The sequence below is a fragment of the Vicugna pacos genome, chromosome 16 (genome assembly GCF_048564905.1).
Source record: "Vicugna pacos chromosome 16, VicPac4, whole genome shotgun sequence".
Lineage (NCBI taxonomy): Eukaryota > Metazoa > Chordata > Mammalia > Artiodactyla > Camelidae > Vicugna > Vicugna pacos.
The window spans coordinates 28856815-28872770 of NC_133002.1; the positions used below are offsets into that span (position 1 = coordinate 28856815).

Consider the following 15956-nt stretch of genomic DNA (forward strand, 5'->3'; position numbering starts at 1 on the left):
CTGTTCTTTTAGCCTTCTCTGGAGATGCCACTGTTTGCTAACCTTTGGGTGCTGTTCCAGATATGCTTTGCACATTCCCACATATGTATGTAAATTCCTTTAAAATTTTAGTTATTTTTAACTTAAAGTGATTTAAATCCTCAAGTGGCTTCTGGCCGGGTAATAGAACAGAACAAATCTGACTCCATATTAGATCTGTTCCTTTGAATTTAACCCTATGCTCTGTCTCCTAGGCTTCATCTTGCTTGTAAAACAATGTTGCCTAGAGCCTGAAATAAACAGGAGATCCTATTCTGAAGGCTCTGACTTTTAAGGATATTTAACACTTTTTCATTCATTAAAAGATAGCAAATTGCATAATAGAAAATAACTTTTGTTTTGTTGGAGGATTGCAGGGATCTGACCCACGCAGAGAGCTGCAAGAAGAAAGGATTCTAAGAAGAAGGAATTCCTACACTAAGAAGTTTGCAACAACCAAGCACATAGGAAAGGAGCCTGAATTGTGACTTGGGGAGATGGTTTTCCAGGACATTAGTTTGCCATCTAGGTCCACAGAAACTTGCTATTCCATGCCCCAACATCTGGTCTCCCAACTTATTGTCCTGTCCTGCACTGAGGAGAAAGAATTTCGACTTGGTAACACTCCTATCTACCTAGAAAGCTGGGCACTGGAGCTGAGTGTTATGGAAACAGGCCAGCCAAGAAAAGCACCAATCGGGGTGTTGGTGTACTCAGAAGTATTATGCCGGTGGGCTCAGAGGGGCTCCTGCTCCGAAGTTCTGAGCACCTCCAAGACGTGCACATGAGGTTTTAAAGGCTTAATTACAAGTAAGGGGGAATTAGCCAATAAGGCTCAAAGAACAAAAAGCAAGGAATCAGTATACTGGAGCTTATCAATTTGTAGTAGATCACATTACTGACACTTGTTGAGCTTGGAATTACGAGTTAGGTTGTTAGCCCAATAAACTGACACTAAACTTCAGATATATGAGATAGCCCAGCAGAATTTAGATCATTAAACCGACACTAATCACACTTAGATTTGTGACTTAGCTTGTTAGCCCAGCTGGACTTTTCCTTCACATGAGGACAGCTCTCCCACACCCAGGGAACTACTGTGAGCCCTTGATGTTTCCACTAGGGTTGGGTATGGTTTACCCAGGAGGGATGGGGACTATGCACCAACACTCAGGCAGTCTGCTCTGTCTGGGGCTCTGATCTTGTACCATCCCGCTCCCCGCCAGCCCAACACCTGGGACAGTGGAGCTAAGGCAGTGATCCTGCCTGCCTGTTTCCCAGCGTGTAAAAGGGGAATATGTACCTTTCCCAAGGTAGTTCTGAGCGACAACACCTGCGGGTGCTTGGTTCTCAGAGCAAGAGAAAACCCAGGTCCGCGTGGGGGCAATGGGTGTGATCCCCATAAGGTTTCTGCAGAAGCATCCGATGGAGGGCTGGATCAGGGAGGTAAAACTTGAGCTGCGGGACTTGAAGGGTTACAGAAGGGTACAGAGGCAGGTCTGCCGCCTAGGGGTGCCCCAGAGGTAAAGCTTTTTCTCTCCAACTCCGCTAAGACCCTCCCCTCTCCAGATCCCTCCCTACTCTCTGCTCATCGTGTCCATCTGTATCTCTCCAATTTTCCCGTCCTCTCCACCCGCTCCCATCTTCTCCCTCCCTCCCTGTCCCACCTTCTCTCACAGAACCCAGAGAGGATCGCTGGCCCTCCTGCGCATGCGCAGTCAGTGCCAAGTGGTCCGCTGGTTGGAAGCTCCATATCCTAGCCGGGGATCGGGCCCAAAGTTTTCTCAACTCTGTCGCCCGGTAGGCCTTTGGTTCCTGTCTGGGGCCGGGGCCTCTGGCTGTGGAAGTGCAAGGTGGGGGGCTCCCGGAAAAGTGCTCAGGCGGTTGCGGGAGGGCGGTCCGCCTGTCACAGTCCCCAAGGGCGCCAGTCAGCCCGTGTTCAGATGAATTGCTCAGGCCAGACCCCTCTACCCGCGCCACCTGCCCCGGCGCCCCGGCCACAGCTGCCAAGGGCCAGGTGTGCACCTGCCACCTCTCACCCAGCCGGGATCCCCTCAGTCCGCGGCTGGCGTCCCCTTCCCCTCTCCCGCCCGCGAGTCGTCTCCTCCCTGGCTTCCTCTCCTTGGCCGCCGGCCCGTTCACGCCCCTGGGAGGGCTGTGTCCGGGCGGGCGGGGACTGCGGACTCGGATGGGGCGGGGGGCTGGGGCTGGGGCTGGCCTCCGAGCAGGGCTGCAGCCCCCGTCCCTCCCCTTTCCCTCCCCCCCGGGGCAGCCCTCCTCTCCCTTTCCCGCTCCCGGAGGACCAGCTCAGTGGCGCGGGCACTGCTCCCTGGGCTGAGAGCCTCAGGCTGTAACGCCCTGCTTCTCCAGTTGGAGTCGGGAAAAGGGAGCCTCAGTGCTGAGCGAGCTTCTGTCTCCTCCCTCAGTTTTTCTGCTGCAGGTAAGTACCTTGAACACTTTCAGGTGTTATCATGGCTGTGCTTGTAGATGTCACGTGTTTTTATAGTGAGAGTGATTACAGTGGTGAAAGCAGGGCTTGTTTCTGTTAAAAATGAGCTGAAGGCATGAGGCTGTGACATCCTCCTTCCTTCCCTCTCCCAGGGTGAAAGGAGTGATCCTCGATTTTAAAAAGATAGTTACAGTCCCTAACTAGCCCAGCCCAGCTAGTGTGTGTTAAGAGGAACAGCACCACCAGAGGCCTTGGAGACCCAGGGATATTGCAGTCCTAAAGAGCTCCTGGCAGTGTTTGGTTTATTTTGGTTTTTTGTTTTTCTTAAATTGTGTGATCGACTAGTGGTATAAACAGAAAAATAATTGTCAAGAAATATTTCTTCATGTAACAGTGTTATTGTGATATAGTTCACACACCATGAATTCCATCCATTTAAATGGTACAATTCAGCAGCTTTTAGCATATTCACAGTGGTGCAACCATTATTATTCCAGAACGTTTTTATCCCTTCAGAAAGAGCAGTGGAAATTAATGACCTATCCACCCCTCCCCAGTGGTGGTTCTAAAGAAATTTCTTGGCTATTCTTGACCATAAATTCACTTGTTACATTCCAAGAAAAATCTGGTAGGAATTCTAATCAGAATTGCAATGAATCTGTCTATCAAAACAGGAAGAATTAATGTCTTTAAGGCATAAACTTCTTCTACCCATGAATATATCTCGGACCCTATCTTTTCCTCTGTCCAGAGCCGGGCCCATGGGAAGTCCTCACTACTTGTTGGGCTTGTGAATGATGAGATTCTATACATCGTTAGTTGCAGCTGTAGCCTTTCACAGAAGAGAAAAGTAACCTCAGTGAAGCAAGTGACTCTCTGATGGTCAGAAAGAGTGACAGCCAGTGCTGGAGTGATCCAGTGGACTTGGTGCTTGCAACCAGAATTCTCCACCACCTACAGCTAAGGGGATTAGAGTGTTCTTTTACTTTTTCTTAATGGCGTTGCTTTTATTTTTACTTATTTTTTAAATTATTTTTTATTTAAGTGTAGTCAATTTACAATGTTAGTTTCAGGTGTACAGCAGAGATTCAGTTATAAACATATGCATATGTATATACATATGTTTTAGATTGTTTTTAGTATAACTCATTACAAGAAATTGAATATATTTCCCTGTGTTATATAGCAGGTCCTTGTCATTTATTTTATATTTACTAATTTGTATCTGTTAATCCCCCCTTTCCTGCCTGCTAAACACAGTTTGCTTTCTATGTCCATGAGTCCATTTCTAGGAGCACCGTTTTTCCTAGTAATATATGTTCTTTGGCTGCTTTCGGTTTCAGTAATTCCATCTTATCTGTGGGCGCTTTTCTTCTGGTAGCCTTTATGTGGTTTGCACACGTGGTAATAGAGATCTGTAATTGGGAGAACTCCAGGCCTCGTGTAGTCCCTGGTACAGAGTGTCCACAGAATTGATGGTTGGACTGGGAAAAAAGCACAGTAAATGCTGGAATTTCCACTATGGTTGAGAATTCCAGGTTTCAGTAACCTGTTTAGACAACCTTAATATTGGCTGCACCCATACTGGGTAATTGGTGGAAATTCATGGTATGGTGGTGTAGAGACGGGGCCTTATATGCTTCTTCTCTTTCTATTTTCTAACACTCATTCTCCTGGGCCTTCCAGATCCTCCCCTAGAAGTGCCCAGGGCTGGCTTGGTGCCGCGCTGAGGCAATATTTGTTAATAACGCCCTTTCCTCTTCTCCTCTGAGCCTCTGTTTCTTCCTGTGCACAATGAGGGTTTAGACTAGATAAGTACTTTTCAGTTTCTTTTAAAGCCATGTTTCCTTTGAGAAACAGAAAATGCAAATTTCTCCTATCAACCCAACCCTTTAGATTTTGATAAATCCTCTAAGGAGTTACATAGCTCTTTGTGAAAAATTGATGTGAGTTTGATTCCAGGTGACACAGAAAAGACTCTTCAGGGATTTATTGCAGGGAGAGGGCATGAAAGGGGCAGTATGTGACACTTTCTAGTGTGAGCACTCAAGCAGGGACTTGGATTTAAGTACGGTGTCTGACGTGGCCTCTCTCTAATCTTGTAGAATGTGATAAACTTTTCTACCTCAGTTTCTTGATGGGTCAAGTTGGGGTGATAATATTTTAAGGCTTCTGTGAAACATTATACACATAAGACATTTGTGTCTCGGTAGAAACAAGACCTGCTAGGGATTCAGGGATTTGTTTAAAAAAAATTCTTGTCCATAGCACTCTGTCTGTGTGTATTTTGAAGTTCCTGGAGGGTGAGGGTGAGTCTAAAGTCCATTGTGGGACAGGAGGCCCCTATTTCTGCATGCCCCAGTTTACCCGCTACTCCCCAGTCCTCTTCCTCAGTCCAGGATGAAGTTCCCTAGTAGATTTACATAGAGGTCTTGTGGAAATGGCTCTTCATTTTATTGTTTCACCAAGAAGGGCTGCCATCATGATCTCTGTGGTCAGGGTTTTGAAGGGCTGCCATCATGATATCTGATAAGAATTCTATGCAATTGGGAGTTTCAATTTAATGAAAAGAAAAAAATTACAAATAGAAAATTAGAACAAGGGTGGTGACAGGTGCTCTTTTAAGTGGACACCATTAGCTTTGTTAGCTTCAGGTGCTGCGGCCTGTTGCCACGAGGACCCATCCTCTTGCTCTGAAGTTGGAGGGACTAGTGGGTTCAGTGGGAATGTTAACTGAGTGTATCTCATGGGCTGGGCATTGTCCTATTTGTACTGTGTGTTCCTTATTTGAGACAGTGAGCTCACCTAACCTCAATGACCTCTTTAAAATATTAGACTTCTTATTTTGAGATGTAATGTAGATTCCCATGTGGTAGTAAGAGATTATATGGAGAGGGCATGTGGACACTTTGCCCAGTTTTCTTAATGGTTCCAACTTGCAGTGTTGGGGTACAATTAATTACTGACTCACTAACAATTTGAGGTTTGTGTTATTGCCGTTATTTCTATTCATGATTAAACTGGGGCTTAGAGAAGCACACAGGCCTGCCCAGGTCACCCACATTGTTAGTGCAGAGTCGGGTGAACGTGGGCTTGGGATTTCCAGGCAGTACCATTATGATGGCTTGTGACAGGGAGCAGCATTCACTTTGAATGTTTATTCATTCATTCAACAAACATTTATTGAGTAATCTCTGTGGGTCAGATGCTTTCTTAGGGTTATCTGATTCTTCAGCAGTACTGAGAATCAGGTAATATTTATATTTTTAATCTGAGAAAATTAGCTCTGTGAGTTTATAAGCCACCCAAAGGAAGTATAGCTCATAAAGGAGGGATAGAACATTTGTACAGTCACCTACTTTTATGCAGGTGGTACCCTAGGCATTTTACATTTGAACACGTCTGTAATCCAGATATATTCTTCTAAGGCAAAGATTTTTTTTTAAATGAAGTATAGTCAAGTTTACAATGTTGTGTCAATTGCAAGGTGCTTCTAGACTTTTGAATTAAAAAATACACTTTCAGCTGGGTAATTAGGTGTATTTATTTGTTTCATTTTTAAAATGAGGTACTGGGGTTTGAACCCAGGACGTCATACTTGCTAAGCATGTGCTCTACCACTGAACTGTACACTCTTCCCCAAGGCAAGTTTTCTTATCCATTATTATGAAGCTTAAGGGTTCAAATAAATTGGATAGAAATCCAGATCTTTTGATCCTACTGTGGTCCTTTTCTTTATATTCTGCTGAAGGGGGTTGGGGAAAGCATTTCCTTTGTTCATTTCTTTATTCAGCATTTTTGAGCAGTGACTTTGCATCAGGGCCTTGCTAGGTGCTTGGAAATATAAAATAAGAAGTGACCCTTCTCTGCAGAGGCAGGAAGCCTAGGCCAAAAGCTGGGTAATGTGATCCGAGCTACAGTGGCCATGTGCAGACTCTGAGGACAAACTGTACCGTTGGATTTGCTTTGGCTTCCCTTGCTTTCTGGCTGGTACACACCAGGTCCCCGCAACCCAGATGGGCCCGTAGCACACAGCAGATTATGTACCTCGATCTCCTCTCCCCTCTCGGCAGGGCCTGCAACATGAGCATCCCTGACTACGTGCAGTGTGCTGAGGACCACCAGACTCGTCCCGTTGTGGTCCAATCCATAGAGATCATCTCAGAGGAGAATTTCTTTTGCATCTATCAGCTACTCACCTTGGTGAGCCATATCAGCCCATGCGGCTCACAGTGGACACACTGTATGCACTACAGGCACCACTATGTGCCCGACAATGGGTGGAGCATCTTCCAGACCCACCGCAAGGTCGTGGGCCTTGTCACCATTACCGACTGTCTCTCTGCCAAGGCCTTCAAGAAGCTGCACGTGCAGAGGGGCTGTATGGCACCTCGTTCAATGACTCTTAGCTTTTGTCTTTGTGCAGCATGGGGAGGTAGCCGAGTAGCCGCGCACCGACGTTGCCTTCAAACTAAGAGGACTGCAGGGTGGTGGAGAAGAGGATCGAGGACTTCACTGACTCACTCTTCATCTTGCTCAAGTCCAAGTGGCTGGATGGTGGCCCCAAGATATCTGGGGACAAGATCCCCCTCCTCTGCATCCCGTTTGAGAAGGAGGAATTCATGAGACTGAACACAGAGAGCAGGTAAGTTTACCTGGAGGACAGTCCACCCTGGCTGTGTGCCGGATTGCTTCCCTACATCCAGAAAGGGATCAGCAAGGAAGAAGTCTGTCTTGTAGCCAAGGGGAGGGGAGGTGCAGCCCGCCGCTTTACAGACATTTCAAAGAGAATCCGCCTTTGTTTCAGAGAGATCCTTTTAGGGTTAGTGTGGACACTTAATCCCGCTTTACAGCCAGGAACATGGTGGGAACCCTGGAGTTGCTTTCCAAGAAAGTAGCCAAAGCCACGGATGCTAGGAGCACTGGGGAGGAGGCTGGACTGAGCTGAGATGTGCTGTAGGTCAAATGCACATTAGACGCTGAGGCTTGTCTAGTAAAAGTATATAAACTATCTCTTTACTTCCTATATTGATTACATGTCAAAATGATAGTATTTAACATACAGTAGATTAAGTAAGATCTGTTCTTAAAATCACATTCTAGTATTTGTTTTTTGTTTGTTGGTTTGTTTCTTTGTTTAAAATTTTAAACGTGGCAACTGGGAAACTTTCTTTACATGGCTCTCATTTCATTTCTGTTGGGCAGCCTGTCCTGGGACAGTCTCATCCCTTTGCTTATAGATGAGATGCTGAACCCCGAGAGGCAAAACGAGGCGCGGGTTGAGCTGCTGCTGGATCCGCTGTCACCTGCCTCCCAGGCCCAACACCTTTTCAGCTCAGGCAGTCTCTTCCTGCCCGACAGCCACCATGCCATTTTAGGACATCAGAAACACCGCCAGGGACTTCTGAATGAACTCCTTATGCAGGGAAAGGCGTATCACGGTGTTTGGGACAGAGCAGGGAAATGTTCTTTCTCAGTTTGTCCCTGTGATTAAGTCAAAGGCCCCACTTTGCCTCGGAAGTACAGACGAGCTCTTCTGGGCTGCCTTCCCCCCCCACCTTCTGCTCTGTTTCCCTGTGTATCTATCGTGCTGTCCCTCGGGCAGAAGAGGGTGAGATGCCTTTGCCGAGACGTGGTCCCCTTTTCTGGGGTGAGTGAGGGAAGCTGTGTCCCCCTAGCCTACGGCCTCTGTCCTTGAGTCTGGAGAGGGCTCATGGTGGTCCCACAGGTGACGGTCAGAGGACCTGGCATGTGCTACCAGGCCCGCTTTGGAGGAGGTGCTCTGTGATTCTTGAACTTACGTAAGATCAGATCCTACTTTCTGGTTGTTGGTAAGTTGGAGGAGAAGATGCTAGAGAATTGATAAATAGAATGTCTAGACCAGCCCTGTGAGTGAAAAGCACGGGGGACCCGAGTCCCACCTGCGAGAGCCCACCTAGCAAGCTCTGGATGAATATTCTGTTCCTCCCCGGACATACCTCTATGGCTTAAGGAAGAGGAGAGGCATGTCATGGCCATGATCTGTGCTTGTCCTCACAGGGCCCTGTGATCTACATGCCCGCAATCCCCATCTACTTCTTGGAGATGAGCTGACATGTTTAGGAGCCTGGGCACTGCTGAGGGCATAGCTGCCAGCACTGTGCTACACAGAGTCTGGCTCCGTTCACCTCATCTGTCAACTCCTGCTGAGGCCCCAGACATTAGTCAAGGTAGGTTCATCAGCGAAACCTAAGCAGGGACCTTCTTCTCCCCCTGGACAGACTGGTGAGTGAGAAGTGGAAGCCTGGAGCCCTGCCCCAGACCCCACGCCAGTGCCACTTCTTTTGTCATAGGAGGCACTGGTGACATTTTTGCTCAACAAATGCTTGTCTCTGAGTCTGCAGACCCACCAGAAAATGCCAGCTTGTTTTTGCCTTTTGAAGTCTGCCCTTGGGACTTAGCGTAGTAGCCGGATGTGTACTTAGCCCACAGTGGTTCAGTGCATTAAACTTCCCTCCTTGTGGGTCTGTCTGTTCTGGTACCATAAGGGCTCAGCCAGCATCTGAACGTCAGTGAGATAACGCGGCCAGTGAGCTAGGGTCAAGCATATTCTCCTCCAGTCACTTCTACTCCATTGTTGCTTTTACTATTCCACAGTCATTAATTTTTTAAACAATGCTTTGGTGCAGGAGCAGAGCCTCATTCTCTCCTGCTACTCTTGGTGGAAGTGGGTAAATCTGTCCAGACTGAAATGCGACCAAAATTTGTAGCTCAAAAGCTGCCTCGACGCTTGTAGGTGGAATTTTGGTTAGGGGCGCTGAACACGTTGTGGTCCCCTGGCAGCGCCGCTCCCCTCAGGCCCCTGCTTTCCCTGGAGCAGGAGGTGAGGGTGGGTCTCACCATCCCCGCGTCCCTGACCTCACACACTCACGTAAATTCTTGTACATGCAGTCAAAATCATTTTTGTTCTTGTGTGTTTCTAATTTTCTCTTGTTCCTCTTTTCTTTTTTCTTTATTCCTTTTTCACTTGTACTGCCCAGTGAACATGTTGTTGCTTCTGAAAATGTGGGCTGTGCACACCCTGCATTGGAAATAGCCAGATTGCCCTCCGTGCGTCTCCATCGCTTTAAAAAGCAACAACTTAACAGCTGTTTTGATCCATCTATTATCTTAGTCATTTTTTAATTTTCTAATTTTTTGGAATATTTGCTTTGTTAGCTCATCACCCACTGGTGTTTGATACCTGTTGAAATCCTTGCTTTTGAGGAACATGTTTGGTCGTCCTTTTATTTGGTGACAAATGCGCTCTTATTAAACTTGTTTGATTGTTTTGTAGAAGTAAGATGCGATTTGATTTAGGCGGATGCTGAGGCATTCTTTTCATGGAGTATTTAAACTTGTAAGGTTTAATTCTGCAGCATTTTGCTCGATTCCTGCTTTTACACAAACGTGCTCGGCACGCGGTTCCTGGCTGTCACTGTGTGACGTGCGTGACGGCGCTTCCTGGCCGGCGGTCACTGGAGAGGAAGTGGCCGCCACGGAGGTGACAGCTGCAGGGGCCACAGTTGGAGGAAGTGGTCACCGTTTGGTTCTTTAATTTTTTTTTTTTTTACATTCAACTTCCCCGTGCCATTTACATTACTTTGCCTTCATAAAGGGGCAGAATTGGGTCTAAAATCCATGCCACTATTTTGTTCCCTTTACTAGGCTGGTTTTTCTGAGTATCAGGACAACATGGCCTTCTCCTAAGTAGCTGGCTCACCTGGATCTGTTGGACACAGGGACTGCTAAAAGGGCCGTAGCTTCCTCTCTGCTCCAGCCAGTGGGCATTCAGAGCTGGGTCTGTGGTTTGCCTCAGCAGCCGTGGAGACCTCCCTGCCTCGGCCTTTACTTTTAACCCATGTTGGCAGTAAAGAGCTGAATCCGTTTCTGTTGCAGCTGACGTCCACCACTGACGGCCGTGTCGTTAGTTTGTGTTAGTCAGTCTCCAACACCCCAGACAACCGTGAAAGAAGATGATTTGGCAGACCTAGGACCTTGGATTCTCACCCCTACCCTGGTTCATCTCACCTGGCGGAATTCTTTGGTCACCACCATCATGCTGAACATGAGGCCTTGTTTCTCCTTTCATGCTCTGGTCCAAATGTGGACACTTCATTTTTCACTGAATTTGTCTCGCTTGAGACAGGCCAGAATATCTGAATGAGTCCATCACAATCTGGGTGGGGAACAGAACAGAAGTAAGTGTCACAAGTAGATGGAGTCTAGGCTGTCCGGGTTGGCAAATGCAGGCTGGGATCTGTGAAGGCCGGGCTGTACCTTGGACACAGGCCTTTCCCGTGGCCCCTGAGAGCCCATGAGTTGACGTGATAACAGCCTTGCATGGGTTCCCTCATCTTCATCTGCTCATTGGCAAGTGTGTCTGCTAATTAGGAGCTCCCCCAGACCTTGGGCCCTTCAAAGCTCAGACCATGGGAGAACCTTGAGTCCCTCCTCCTGGGACTCCTGTGTGAGAATCCAGTGCCTTCTGAGGTGACCAGCGGCAGGAGATGCCTCCCCCTCCAGGGAGCACCCTACGGAGGACTGTTAGTGCACCATGCTGTGAGTTTGTGTGTTTCCGGCCATGGTCCCTGCAGAACTACACTTGAGATGGGCTTATTGACAGACTGATTCCAGGGCAGGGCTGGGGGGGACGGAACAGTGGAAATTGAATGTGACCTCAGACACCTCGGTGGGTGCTGGGGCTGTTACTAAAATGGGGAGTCTGGGAGATACCTGCCAGGAATGGAATTCCAGAGTAAATGGTGGACATGAGGCATTTTTAAGATGCCATTTGTCATCCAAGTTAGGACTTCAAAGAGGCACTCGGGTCGATGAGCCTGGGGCTCAGGTGAAGGAGCCGTACTAGAGATACATTCTTAGCTGCTGTTCACAGCCTTGCATGTGAATTAGATCATCTCGAGGGCTGCAGACTGAGGCTGAGGTGGGGTAGGACTGTGTCTGGATTGGAGGAAAGCCCAGACCATGCAGCTTTGGTGTGTCAGTCAGTGGCGTTTGCCATTGTCAAAGCAATGCCAGTTATCCTTAATGGGCCGGGGGCTGGGCAGGACCAGCCAGGAAGAAATCTGAAGGGAGGGTCATGGCCAAGTGTGCATCTTGGGAAGGTGCAGAGTCTGCAGGGTCCGGGAGGGTAGACTCCTCAGAAGCTAGAGTTGGAGTGAGGAGTGGGGAGAAGTTTGTCACAATCACCTGTGAGGGAGGGAGGGAGGCCTTGGGAGCCCCACCATACCGGACTCGTTTTCCCATGAACAGAAGGCAGTTAGACAGAGGATCTGAGGTGAGAAGGGATGGGCACTGGGAGGGGAGCCAACCTGGAGAATGGTGCTTGGAAAGTTCTGGAATAGTCTCCCTGAAAAATAGAGTTAAAAATACCCAGACTCTTAAGAACATTGTTAGTGACTTGGGAGGAGGCAGTTGTTTTTCTGGCCTCCTAAGGGTAAGGCATGTATCCAGGGATACACAGAAGATATGGGTAGTCTGTTTCAGGGGCTTGATCATTACCGGGGGAACAGTGCAAGTTTAAAGGGGGAGAAGGGCAGCGGAGGGAAACTAGCCAGGCCCCGTGTCAGGTACCAGTCGGCCGCCCTACTTGCGTGTTGCGTTCACATCCATGCCTCCCAGGTGGGCGGTGGCAGCCCCCTTTTGCGGTTTGGGAAGCCTTCTCAGAGGGGTTAAGGAATTGGTCCATTTAGCGGCTAGTAAATGCTGTAGCAGGATTCAAGCAGGGCCTTGTCAGACTTCAAGGGCATGTTCTCTCTACTGTTTCCAGTACTTCCCTGTTATACCTGGAATGGTGAAGTGGGTCAGTTTTGGAGCCTTTCAGAAAAAGTATGATTTAAGCGCCTCTGGACTGTTTTACAAATCTCAGCGTTGTTTGATGGTTCTGAAGCACGCAGTGATTTTCGCCCCACAGAGGTAACGTCTAACTCCTTTGTCGATGTCGTGGTTGCAAATGATGTACAGGTTCAAAACCACACTTTGCAGCTTCTGAAGGGAAACTCTCCAATTCTCCCTTGATCCGCTTTCTTCCACGGGATGTAACTGTGCTGCAGCATAGGCCTGAGCTTTCCGTATGGAGTGAGGGTTTAATATCCGATGTTAGCATAAAACGGTCAGATGAAGAAAATCGACGTTGACAATTTATTTTTGGGTTTCATTAGTCAAGATATACTATCAGTTAATGGCCCATATTACAAATGAAATTGAGTACAGGACATTGCATTTCTTCCTTTCTATTTAGAGTTCTCTTACAGAATAATGTTGCCTGCTTTGGAACATCAGCTGCACCACTCACGGCACCTATCAGTGTGTTGGTGTGATTGCACTTACAGAGTGAATGTAATCTGGGCTTCCTCAGCCCCAAACACTTCAGTGCAGAATCACGGGCTGTAGCCATCTGTTAGTCACGCAAATACTTCTAAAATTATATGATGCTAGAAAAGGAAGAAGAGAGAGAGAGAGGTTGCCTTTATCAAATTTCCTTTCAGTTCTAACTGCAAACTGTTGTTGAGCAGCTCTGGTTTCCTTTGGATATGAATATATACATTTCTTTGCATGTAACCTGGGTTTTGGACTAGAACACCAAGTTTTTGCTGTCCCCAAGCCACAAAAATAGTAGCCAAATTGGACCCGTGTGAAATAGTTTATACTATTTTCTGAGAATGTATCCTTGAATTTGGGACTTGGGCTGTGATTTTTGCTTTTTGCTTCCCCCACCCGTCTTGTAATCTCTCACTCCTTCCCACATGGCCCCCAAGGGTTCGTGGACTCAAAGGAGCGGGCAAACACCCAGTTGGTCACCATGTACTGCTGCTATAGATAGAGGCCAGACAAGACCTAAAGGACAATATCAGAGAGGACTTCCTGGAAGAAATGGGCTCTAAATTCAGTTGTGAGGACAGAGTAAGAGTCAGCCAGGAGAAGGAGTCAAGAATGTGGCTCAGGTCGCAGGTGCAGCCCGGGTAGAGGCCTGGAGGCTTTTAGCGTGGGGACCTGGGGAGAGTGCCCTGTGCGGTCCAGGGTGGAGGGAGCCCCTGCTGGGGAGGACACTGGAGAGTGTCCGTGGTGTAGGGCTTTGGAAGAAGTTGAGTTTTACTAGAACTGACACAGTAGGCAGTGAAGGGTGTCAACAGAAAGTGACCCTAAGGAAAGGTACTTCTGGTTTTGCTTCAGATATACTACAGACAAAAGGGTCGGGACGGGCGAGAGCAGGTATGTCGGTCCCTTTGAGACCCAACCCGTCATTCATTTATTCATAACACGTGCACTTCAGTGAGTCTAGGGGAGACAGAGTGTAGCCACATTAGTAAGCAAAATGTGTTTGCTTCTTGAGAACTTAGCATTGTCAGAAGTTGACTTAGCCTAGAATGTTTTAGGAAGAGAGGAACAAATTGTGGAGGTTGGAGGGAGGGAAGGCTTCCTTGGGAAACAGTCAAAATGAGCCTGGAGGCAAGTGGGAAGTAGGAGCAGGTCTGGGGGCTCCTGAGGTCACTGGGGACCTATGTCCTGAGATGAGACTGGGCGAGCAGGGTCTGGGGTGGGGCTAGAACTCTACCAGGGAGCCTCTGAAGTGTTTGAAGTGGGGTTGATGTAATCAAATTTGTGCTTTGGGAAGGCTGTCATGGCTCTGTGTATCTGTGTGTAGCAGGGAAGAGGGGGAGGGTGCCACCAACTGGGGGATCATTAGAAGACCATTCACAGGCTGGGATATGGGCATCGGGGCTACTTCGGGACGGCAGGGGCAGTGTGGATGCCGGCTTTCCTTATGTGGGGCTTGTTAGCGGGGCTGCCCTAGAGGCACCTTGTGGCTGGAAGAAAACGGATGGAGGCCGCCAGGTGGACATTCCTCTTCTCTCCTTCCAAGCCTAGTGTGATGATCTTAGCTCAGCCAACATTTGGAACAAAAGAGCTAATCTCCCGGGTTGCCCAGGCCTTTGTTGAGCTCCTTCGAGTGAGATCTGGTAGGATTTAGGTTTGTGTTCATATCTGGATGTTCACTTAGCTAGAAACGTCCTGTCATTTTGATTTCCATAGGGGTTTTTATTCCTGATAAAGACTGCTTTCTTGGTGAGAGGAAAATTAATACAGCTGTTGTCTTTTTCAAAAAACATCATATATTTTAAGAACTTTAATATTCAAAAGAATAGGAATATAACAATATTTAAGGAAGACTTTGGTGTGGTTTCTTTGCTTTCTGAGCTAATGTGGAGTTAGAGCCTTTGCATTACTTAATAGCACATCCTTGCCAGTATTTAAAGAGCTGTTAGTGAGCGCCCCAGGCCCCACCTCTCAGAATCGTTAAAGTTTGCTCTGAAATAGTGAGGTCATAAAGGTCTTGTTTTCAGAAATCAAAAGGTTTTAAATACGCACCATAGCTCCATTTATAAAATAATAATAAGTTCAAAATTAAGAAAGTGGAGGATAATTGATTTTTTTTAAGCCTAAACATAAACTTTCTTGTGCTAATGTTGCAAGTGGAAATTTTGAAAAAAAAATCCTACTGCAATATCTTCTACGTGGTATATATATATGAGTTTCACGCTTGAAAAGTAACTGCGCAGTGGTTTTCAAAGTCAGGAGCATTCCAGCTGAAATACTGGCAGTGGTGGCTGCTGGTTTTCAATGGAAGAGCCTAAATTTGCCTTCTTAGCTTTTTTTTTTTTTGTACTGAGAAGGTTGAGTAGTGCTTTGCCAGCATGATTTTCGGGCAATTTGAGGTCAGATGTCGTGTACCAGCAGTGAGATATTTCCATGCATTTTATTTTCTGGACATCACCAGGGCACATGTGGGGTTTGTGCCTGCAGGCTGGAATGCTGTAGGACTCCCTGATCCATCACCATTATGTCCTGGTGCTGCTCCAGTCAGTGAATGATTTTCTGTGACTTGGAGGTAATGTGGTCTGATGGAGATGATCAGATGTGCAGTTAAAGTGCTATTAATTGAAATAAGAGTAACCTAGACACATTGCTCTAACAATACAGGATGAGGGAGGAGGATTGGCTGAGCTGCTTGCAGTGGGGTGTCTTCTCAGGTGACTCCCTCACCGTGATTCTGCCAATATCCGCCCCAGCCCTGCACGGTAGTCCTGCCGAAGCAAGCAAGCACTTTGCTCAGAAACGCACTGAATTTCCTTGTGCCTCTGTTTGTTGGCTTTTTTTTTGAAAGCACATTTTGCCCTTTGCTTAAATGCCATCCATGCTAGTCACCTCTTACACTCATTTTTCTGGACCTCGTCCATAAATAGCTGCTGAATGGATGAACAGAATGTAGTATCTCCATGTAGTGGAACATTATTCACACTTAAGAGTGAGTAAAAAAGAAAAAAAAAGAGGAGAATGAAGAAGCCACCTGTTTTGGGAATTCCACCCTGACTGTTCAACCCACACTTTTCCCTTTGAAACCCAATCACTTATGCTCCACTCTACTCTTTTTGATAGTACTTACCACCTT

The 15956-nt window shown here is 47.2% G+C and overlaps 1 protein-coding gene across 1 annotated transcript in view; it reads left to right on the forward strand.

The window, feature by feature from the left end:
* The first annotated feature begins 6926 nt into the window (after window positions 1–6926).
* LOC140686264 (trafficking protein particle complex subunit 9-like) overlaps window positions 6927–15956 on the forward strand; it is a 109657-nt gene continuing 100627 nt past the window's right edge. Inside the window, exon 1 of the mRNA XM_072939979.1 lies at window positions 6927–7112. Within this exon, the coding sequence (XP_072796080.1) occupies window positions 7090–7112 (23 nt within the window). The 5' untranslated portion in view covers window positions 6927–7089. The remainder of the gene's footprint in view (window positions 7113–15956) is intronic.